Source organism: Zingiber officinale, chromosome 9A (assembly GCF_018446385.1).
Source record: "Zingiber officinale cultivar Zhangliang chromosome 9A, Zo_v1.1, whole genome shotgun sequence".
NCBI classification, from domain to species: Eukaryota; Viridiplantae; Streptophyta; class Magnoliopsida; order Zingiberales; family Zingiberaceae; genus Zingiber; species Zingiber officinale.
The window spans coordinates 99,044,867-99,054,710 of record NC_056002.1 but is presented as its reverse complement, the minus strand read 5'-3'; the positions used below and the strand labels follow the sequence as shown (position 1 = coordinate 99,054,710).

The 9,844-nt window shown below is 48.1% G+C and overlaps 1 protein-coding gene across 1 annotated transcript; it reads right to left on the bottom strand.

The window, feature by feature from the left end:
* Window positions 1-1,887: 1,887 nt before the first annotated feature.
* Window positions 1,888-2,325, bottom strand: LOC122019371. Its single transcript, XM_042576846.1, has one exon. The coding sequence runs from the start codon at window positions 2,323-2,325 to the stop codon at window positions 1,888-1,890; it is 438 nt and encodes a 145-aa protein (XP_042432780.1).
* Window positions 2,326-9,844: the final 7,519 nt, after the last annotated feature.

Below are 9,844 nucleotides of genomic sequence, written 5' to 3'. Positions count from 1 at the left end.
AGGAAGCGGGAGGGGAGTCGAATGTAGTGCCGGTCGGCTCAGCGGCGGTGGAAGAGCCAATCGCAGAGCCTACGGCGGCTCAACTTGTTCCGGAGGAGGGCTCACAATCTGAGGCACCGCTCGAGAATGCACGTAAAAGGCGTCGGGCTAAACAAGCTGCTTGCTCGGCGTCTTCAGCTGAAAGGGTAGCCGGTCGGACTGGCATTTCTGGCCCAATGTCGTTGGAGGCCGTCCACGTCTCGTCCGACTGCACACCTTCCGACCCTCTCGTCGACTCTCCCGCCGCTAGTCTACCGCCCTTATCGGCTTAAGGCCGCATTCTGAGGTCAAGCATCAACCCCGTACCCACCTCCTCTCGTGTGGGCCGATCAGTTTCTTCCCATCCAGCCACAGCTCGTCGAAGACATGTAACGACTACACTACACCTTCCGACTGAAGACCTTTCAGCGCCAGGCGGCTCAGCTGATCAGACTAAACACCGTATTATCATCAGAGGCCAGTTAGCGGAGATATGGGAAGATGCTCGAGCCCGGGCGACCGTCGCTCCTCCTGGAATGTTAGCCAACAGTTATACTAAGCAGATTACCGGGGTAAGCTTCACTTTTGACCTTTGCACTTATTAATTTAGCCTTGCTTATGACCCACTCCTGCTCCTGCTTTTGACTTCCACAGTTTTGGGTAAACGGCTTGGCTATGAGCCAGAGGCTCGCCTTCGTGGAAGATGAGCTGAAACGGTTACAGGAAGCACCCGGCCAGTCGGGAACCACTCATGGTTTAAATGACACCCAGGTGGCTCAACTGCAGGCCGACCTGGCTAAGAGCAAGGAACTACTGACTGCCGAGCGGGGCAAGAGAGTTGAGCAAGCCGGGTACATAGACCGACTTAAAAAAGAGATATCCACCTTTGAGGGCAAGATTACCCTAGCCGCCAACCGCAAGCAAAGAGCTGTCGAGGATTTGGAGAAAAAGAATGTGGAAGCCCGGGCTCTCGAGCAAAAATTAAAGCAAACTGAAGACAAGTTAAAAAATGTTGAAGGTCTTCTGTTATCCGAGCAGAAGACTCGCGAGTCTGAGGAGGCTACTTTAAGAAGCCAGCTGTCCGACAAAGACGCCGACCTTGCGATGGTGAAAGCGGACCTAGAGAGCGCCCAGTTGGCCCTAGAGACCTACAAAGAAAATGAGCCCAGTCGCTTCAAAAAGATGAAGGTGGCTTACATCCGGTCTGACACTTTCGTGGATAAGTTCGTCAACCGCACTCTCCAACTCTTCGGTTGCGCTGTGGAGAACATTTTCAACCAACTCAAGAAAAAGGGGCATCTACCTGCCGATCTGCCCAGCTCCACGATTGATCGCGACCAGCTTAATGCCTCCATTCCCGACGATGCTTTGGATTATTTGGAGTGAACCCTCGAACACCCCCTTATTCACTAAGTGATGTTTTGGATTGTATCAGTCGGCCACCGTGTGTATCCGGTTGGCATAAACTCTAGTGACGTGACTTGTTTATATGTTATCTGTGATGATTTTCTTCAATATTTTGCTCATCTTTGAATGTACTTAGTCGATCGTCTTGCTTTTACTTGTCGATCGATCACGCAAGTGCTGAAAATCTCCACTCGACCGTCGATGAAGCGAGGGTTTAAGGTCGCCGCTCGACCGTCGATGAAGCGAGGGTTTAAGGTCGTCGCTCGACCGTCGATGAAGCGAGGGTTTAAGGTCACCGCTCGACCGTCGATGAAGCGAGGGTTTAAGGTCGCCGCTCGACCGTCAATGAAGCGAGGGTTGTGTTTTAATGGGAAGGAGTTTGGGAGCAATCCGATTGTTTTCTTCCTGCGTCTAAGGAAACATACATACATGCATGTGTACATGAATTTATTCACTCACCTCTCATCCAGCTCTGTAAGGTTGGAGGTGATTTGCGCTCCACGGTCTATCCAACCTCCTTCCCTCCGCATCTTCCAAGTAGTATGCCCCCGATCGCAGCCTTTCTATGACCTTGAATGGACCCGTCCATGGAGCTTCTAGCTTTTTGACGTCCTCAACCGGCTTGACCCTTTTCCATACTAGGTCACCCACCTGGAAGGATCTGGGGATTACCCGACGATTATAGTTCTGCCGCATTCTTTGTCTGTAAGCGGTTAGCCGGGCGGCTGCTTTGTCGCGCGTTTCGTCCACCATGTCAAGTTCCATCCGTCGCATTCCTTCGTTTTCTTCGTCATAACGAAGCACCCGATCGGACTCTATCCCGACCTCCACTGGGACGACAGCCTCTCCTCTATATACTAAATGGAATGGCGTGAAACTAGTTCCTTCCTTGGGAGTCATTCGTAACGTCCATAACACACTGGGTAACTTATCCACCCAGCTGCCCCCCATATGATCGAGCCGAACCCGCAGAATTCGCAGGATCTCCCGATTGGCTACTTCGGCTTGACCATTGCTTTGAGGATACGCCACGGAAGTGAAGTGTTGTTCGATGTCGTACCCTTTTCACCATTCTTCAAGCTCCTGACCAACGAATTGTCGCTCGTTGTCCGAGATGAGCCGACGTGGAATGCCGAACAGACAAATTATATGCTGCCAGATAAACTTTTTGACCATCTGCTCGGTTATTTTGGCCAGTGGTTCAGCTTCTACCCATTTTGAAAAATAATCAACAGCCACTAGCAGGAATTTTCTTTGACCGGTTGCCATGGGAAAAGGACCGACTATGTCCATTCCCCACTGATCGAATGAGCATGAAACGGTTGATGTTTTCATTTCGACGGCTGGTCAATGAGTCAGATTATTGTATTTTTAGCAAGACAAGCAAGTAGCTACTGACTGGCTCGCATCTCTTTGGAGTGTTGGCCAAAAATACCCTGCTAGGATGATTTTCCTCGCCAGCGATCGTCCGCCCGGATGTCCTCCGCAGGAGCCCTTTTATACCTCTTGAAGGATGTATTCGGCATCCTCGGTACCCACACACTTGAGCAGAGAACGTGAGAAGACTTTTTTAATACAAATGCTCGCCAACCATAGTGAACCGAGCGGCTCTTCTTCTCAAAATTCGTTCGTCTTCGCGATCTCCTGGTAAGGTTCCAAATTAGAGGAACTTAATGATGGGTGCCCTCCAGTCTTCCGGAAGTGACATTCCTACTGCCCCATCAACGTACGCCACTAGGGAGACCTGCTCGATAGGACAACCGGTGACAATCGGCGTCACCGCGCTGGCTAGTTTCGCCAGTTCATCCGCCTCTTGGTTCTCTGATCGAGGTATCTTGTGAATAACGACCTCCTGGAAATTCGCCTTGAGCTTTTCAAAGGCGTCCGTATATAATCTGAGCCGAGCACTGTTGATCTCGAACGTTCCGTTCAGTTGCTGGGCTGCCAACTGTGAATCCGAATATAAGAGTACCTTGGTGGCCCCGACCTGCCGAGCTGCTTGAAGACCAGCTATGAGAACTTCGTATTCAGCTTTGTTGTTGGTGGCCCGGTAGTCTAACCGAATGGACAGATGCATTCGGTCTTCTTTCGGGGATATAAGCAGGATACCTACTCCACTACCTGGTCGGGCGGACGAGCCGTCAACATATATCCTCCATGGGGATTCAGGCTCGGGGTCTGGTACTTCTGTGATGAAATCTGCCAATGTCTGTGCTTTGATAGCCGACCGAGGTTGATATTGTATGTCGAACTCGCTAAGCTCCGTGGTCCATTTGATTAACCGACCGGACGCTTCAGGATTGAGCAGCACTCGACCCAAGGCGCTATTAGTCATCACGATTATGGGGTGAGCCAAGAAATAAGGCTGAAGTCTTCGGGCGGTGAGGACCAGAGCGTAAGCAAGCTTCTCGAGCCCTGTATAGCGTAACTCAGCGTCTTTCAATATATGGCTTAAAAAAATACACCGGTTGTTGACTTCCTTCTTTCTCAATGATTAGCGCTGAATCGATGGCATGCTCGGTGGACGATAAATAAATTAAAAGTAGTTCTCCCACAGCCGGCTTGGCTAGGATGGGCAGAGAGATGAGATATTGCTTGAGTTCTTCGAACGCCTTGTCACATTTGCCATCCCATTGGAATTTGGTCGCTCGTTTTAAGATCTTGAAGAATGTTAGGCTCCGGTTAGTCGATTTTGATATGAACCTTGATAGGGTCGTGATTCTTCCAGTCAGCCTTTGTACCTCCTTCAGGTTGCGAGGTGGTGCCATGTCTTGGAGAGCTCTTACTTTGCTCGGGTTCGCTTTGATTCCCCGTTCGGTGACTATGTATCCCAGAAATCGACCACCTTTAGTGCCGAACAGGCATTTAGCTGGGTTTAGCTTGATCCCGTACTTTCGCAGCGTTTGACACGTTTCTTCCACATCTGTACACAAGTCAACAGATCGGAGTGACTTAATGAGTATGTCATCGACATATACCTCCAAATTCCGTCCGATCTACTTCCGGAACACCTTGTTCATCATTCTCTGATAAGTGGCGCCTCCATTCTTTAATCCGAATGGCATGACCTTGTAACAGTACGTCCCGTCGGCCGTTACCAAGCTCTTTCTCCTGGTTTTCGCGCGCGAGTGGCACTTGATTATAGCCTTGATAGGCATCAAGCATGCAAATCAGCTCATATCCGACCGTCGAATCCATCATCTGGTCTATCCTGGGTAGCGGGTAAGAATCCTTGGGACAGGCTTTGTTTAAATCCCTGAAATCGATGAACACCCGCCATTTATTACCTGGCTTGGAAACCAACACTACGTTGGCGAGCTAGGTCGAAAACTGAATTTCCTTGATGTGTCCGGCCTCCAGTAGCTTCTCGATCTCAGCTCGGATAATCAAATCTTACTCAGCGCTAAAGTCGCGCTTCCTTTGCTTGACCGGTCGGGCGTCTGGCCGAACATGTAGTTCATGCAAAGCCACACTTGGATCGATGCCCGGTAGTTCGTGTGTCGACCAGGCGAATACATTATGGTTCCTTTGAAGGCAGGCGACTAACTCTTCCTTTTGCGGGCTGGTCAGATCGGCTGCTACGAAGGTGGTAGCTTCCGATCAACTTGGATGTATCTGCACCTCCTCCTTATTGTCGTATATCAATGAGGGCGACTTCTCTCTGATGGCGTTCACCTCCAATCGGGGGCACTTGGCAGCCTTAGCATCCGCCTTGACCATCTCCACATAACACCGCCGGGCTGCCACCTGGTCCCCTCGCACTTCGCCCACCAAATTCCCCACGGGGAATTTAATCTTCTGGCAGTAGGTCGATACCACAGCTCGAAATTCATTAAGAGCTGGTCGGCCTAATATCACGTTGTACACCGAGGGCGCATCTACCACGATGAAGTTTGTGGTGCGCGCCCTTACCAGGGGCTCTTCTCCGAGCGAAACGACCAATCTTGTCTGACCGATTGGCGAGACTTCGTTGCCAGTGAAGTCGTACAGTGGTGTTGCCATGGGCAATAGCTCAAACCTATCGATCTGCAATAAATCGAATGCTTGTTTAAAAATAATGTTTACCGAGCTTCCTGTGTCGATGAAAGTCCGGCGGACGGTGTAGTTTGCGATCACCGCCTTGATGATCAACGCATCATCATGAGGGATTTTGACCCCCTCTAGGTCCTTAGGGCTGAAGCTGATCTCGGGTCCCTCTGCTTTTTCCTTGCTGCATCCTACAACGTAGATGGTCAGCTGTCGTGCGTGGCCCTTCCGAGCTCGGTTGGAATCTCCCCCGGTCGGGCCACCCGAGATCATCCCAATCTCTCCACGGGAGGCGTTCCTCCTGTTCTCCTCTTCTCGCGCTGAATGCCTATTCCGATCGGCTGAGGCTCGGGCAGGGCTTCTTTCTCGGGGACGATGCTCCCGCGGCTCCTAAGCCCCTCGACCCTCGACTTTTTGATCGATTCGGCGCTCAGGATGTTGGTCCCGAGTGGGCGACCGGCGTCTATACTCCTTGGGCTCGGGCCGATGTATATTAGGGTCGCCTCGGCACTCCCACGTGTTGTTCGTCCCTAACTGATGGAACTTGCAGAACATCAGGGTCCACTTTCTGCCTTTCTTGGGTTGGGCGGCCTCTATATGGACTGCATGTGTCCTTGGCTCGGGATACGGTTGTGGCCCCGTGGCCCTAGGACGGGTTGGAGGCTGGTGGTTGCTGGGTCTCCTCCGATCGGGCGCCTGTTGAGGGTCGGTTGGCGCCTCTTTCCTTCGGGCTGCTTGTGCCTCTTCTACATTGATGTATTTCATGGCCTTCCTTTGGAGATGGGCGAAATCCTTCGGGGGCCTACGAATGAGGGATCGAAAAAACTCACCTTCCACGAGCCCTTGAGTGAAAGCATTTACCAGTACTTCTGATGAGACTGCTGGTATGTCCATCGCCATTTGGTTAAATCGCTGGATGTACGCCCTGAGCGCTTCTCGGGGACCTTGCTTGAGTAAAAACAAGTTGACGCTTGTTTTTTTGATGCCGACGGCTACTTGCGAAGTGATGCAGGAAAGCGGCCCGGAAATCCTTGAAGCTACGTATAGAGCCGGTCGGTAACCTGGTGAACCACCGTTGAGTCGGTCCTGAAAGTGTTGTCAAGAATACCCTGCACTTTACTCCATCGGTGTACTGGTGGAGAGTGGCCGCGTTGTCGAACTTGGCCAAGTGATCATCTGGATCGGTGCTCCCATTGTACTCCCCAATCGCCAGTGGGGTGTAATGGCGAGGTAAAGGATCTTCCATGATACCTCGTGAGAACTACCTGTTAATCTGCTCGGGTGAATCCTTGTCTCGCGGCGCTTTTCCTTTCCTTGCATCTCTCTCAGGCGCCTCATCTGACGAGGAGCCTCGGTCTTGTCTGGCTACGCCTTCCTCTGAGGGTGTCCTAAATAACGCTCGGTGGAAAGGAATTGGTGCGTTTGGCGCTGGTCCAGTCGTGTCTGATCTCTTGCCTCCGATTGGCTGGATTATAGGTTCAGCCATGCGCCCAGGGTCTGCAGGCTGGCCAGACCCTGAGATGGCTGGCTCTTGTGCTGGTCGATCGGATAACATTCGCTGCTGCTGCTGTTCCATTGCTTTTGCTATTCCGGCTTGGATTAACCTTTCCAACTCTTCTGTCGTCAGCGTTACAGTTGTTGCTCGTCCGACGTCTTCCATCCTCTGCTTCTGGGTTCAGGTTGAGTTCCCACAGATGGCGCCAATTTGATCCTGCCCCGAAGCTGAGTGAATGGCTACCAGGAAGTACCGCTGATGTGGATCTCCGTGTGTGGTGGAAACGCCCCGCTCCTGCAATCACAAGTCGTTAGTGCCAAGCCGGGAAGGGGTTCCCGACGACGGACCTCCGACGCTCAAGTCACACAATCGACCCGAAGAGAAATGAAAGGAATGAAGAAACGAAATAGTGTTGCTCAGAGACGTATCTGCGCGTACCTCCGTGGATAACCACTCCTCTTCTTATATAGAGCTTCGATGGGTTGACTGCACACTTCCCGGGCGGGCGTGACTTCCAAAGCTTTCCTCAATAGCTAACATTGAGAAAGGATCCCTGGCACCTTACCTTAAAGGGGCAGACGCATTTACGCTAGGGCAGCGCAATCTTCGTCCGTACGATTTCCTTTCCATTCGCGCCGTCAGCCGGCGGCATCGATTCCCAAAAGGATGTTAAGACATATTTTCCTTCCCTTCTTAAATGTCAGCCGCTAATTTGATGGTACTTTCTTTGATCTATCCGGCCAGCCCGCTCTTTGATATTGTACGTACATATATATTCCGATCGGATTGGGCTTCATTCTCTCGGCTCATCCTAGATTCAGATCGACTTCTTTGAACTCTTTAGCCTGGTCAGGTTGTGGGCTCGGCCTTACCATCGGGAGCTTATTCTGTCGATCGGCCACATGGGCCTGCCGCCCGGCCCCAGGGCCTGCCGCCCTGCCCCAGGGCCTGCCGTTCGGCTCGTCTCTTAGCTGACTCTCCTTTGACCTTGATGACCATACGATCGTTGAACCTCCTCAGCGAAGGGCCCCCCTATGTCATCGCCGGATCACCGGTGATAGGTACTTACCTGCCACACACTTTGTTCATATTTCTCAATCAACCCAAGGTCTCAAAGGCGTGCTCGATATCAAGAGAAACATAGAAGTCATTTCCCCAGTAACCTAACTCGGTCTCAAAAGGGTAACTTGCTTGTTTCCACTCACAACAATTATTTTTTATATCCATTATTCATTTTTTTATTTCGTGATTGCAAGATGCAACACTTGAACACAAATGCATATAAGTGCAAATATTAGGATATTTTGATTTTTTTTCAAATGAGCTTACATGACTCAAGCATTATCGAGTAATCAAGATGTAGTTTGAGAAATCACCATGGGAACTAAGTACTAAACAAATAAGATGAATCATGACTATTCCAATGATATCAACTATTCAAACTCAAGTAAAGTGATAATAGAATCATTAAGGTTAAGCCAAAACTTGAATTTGTTTATGTACAATACTTAGCTTATATCATTCTACTTACGATAGAGAAAAAAGATACACTAAACATACTAGTATTATATCCAAAACATAATGAACAAGATATAAACGTGCAAACAATTTTACTCTTAGACAAGTTAGCAAAAGTGAGGAATGATGTTCTTAATATACCACATGTTTCAAAAAAGATAGTCAAGTGACAGTCAAAAACAAGCCAAGCAAACAAAAAGAAAAACTAAATGCAAGACATAAGGAAAAAAAACTAAATGCAAGAAAAGCAAGAAAGAAAAACTGAAAATGTAAAAAAAAAATGCAAAAATTTCATGTTGCATACACCCCCCAGACTTAAACTTTTCATCGTCCCGATGAAATCAATATGATGGTAGGGGAGGGAGTTTGGGGAATTCGAGAAGGGGAAAAAGATCAATGAACCATCATACCTCATCCCTAAAAAATTTATGATATTCAAACAATTTGTCTAAGTCATCTTGAAAATATCTCATAAAGCCTTGAATATCTTCATTAAACTGCATTTGAGCCCTATAAGAGTTCATTAATTCAGAAATTTTGATACATAACTCTTTTTCACTTTTAAAACACTCTTACAGTTTCTTAAATTGTTCATCCTTCATGCAATCTTCCTTCGTAAGTAATTTATTAGTTAAATCCAAATCATTATGAATGTTATCTAAAACAGAATGAAGCTCATGGAAGTTGAATTTAAGAATATCACAATTAATTGGATGAACATCTCTTGTAACTCTATTTGATAGGGCTCTAGAATGTTGATTTGATAGGGTTAAATGTCAATTCTCCTTAATGTGAATAGTAGTTAAATCAGGATTTGATAATCGCAAAGGGAAATTATTTTTGACAAGGAGGCTATATCCATGTTCCTCACGCCTTAACATCCGTATTGCTAAACATGAATTCAAATCCAATCCATAAGTTTCCTCAACCATCTCTAAACCATCTAGATCACATCCTAGCACTAGCGCCATTTGAGTTAGCAACCCACCTAAGATAATAGGCGTGGTAGATTCTGCCTTCCCTAATTTCACTAAATGCTTAAGGAAGAAATAACCAAAATTTATTGAAATATTTTCAACCATTGCCCATAGACAATATAAATCAGTAAGTCTTACTATTCCTTCCTTTTCCTCCCGTCCAAAGATAGTGTTTTTCATAACTAAATGAATGTATCTAAAGATGGGATTAATGATATTAGAGGCTTTGAATGTGTGAGGGTTAAAGTGAGATTGCCTAGAGATTAATTGCCAAAAGTATGAATTTTCAAATTCAGGTAGAATCATACATGCACCATCCTCAGGCAAATCATAACAAGTAGCAAAATCACTTAATGTCCATTCATAATCATCATTCAACAATCAGAATTTGAGTTTCCCCCCA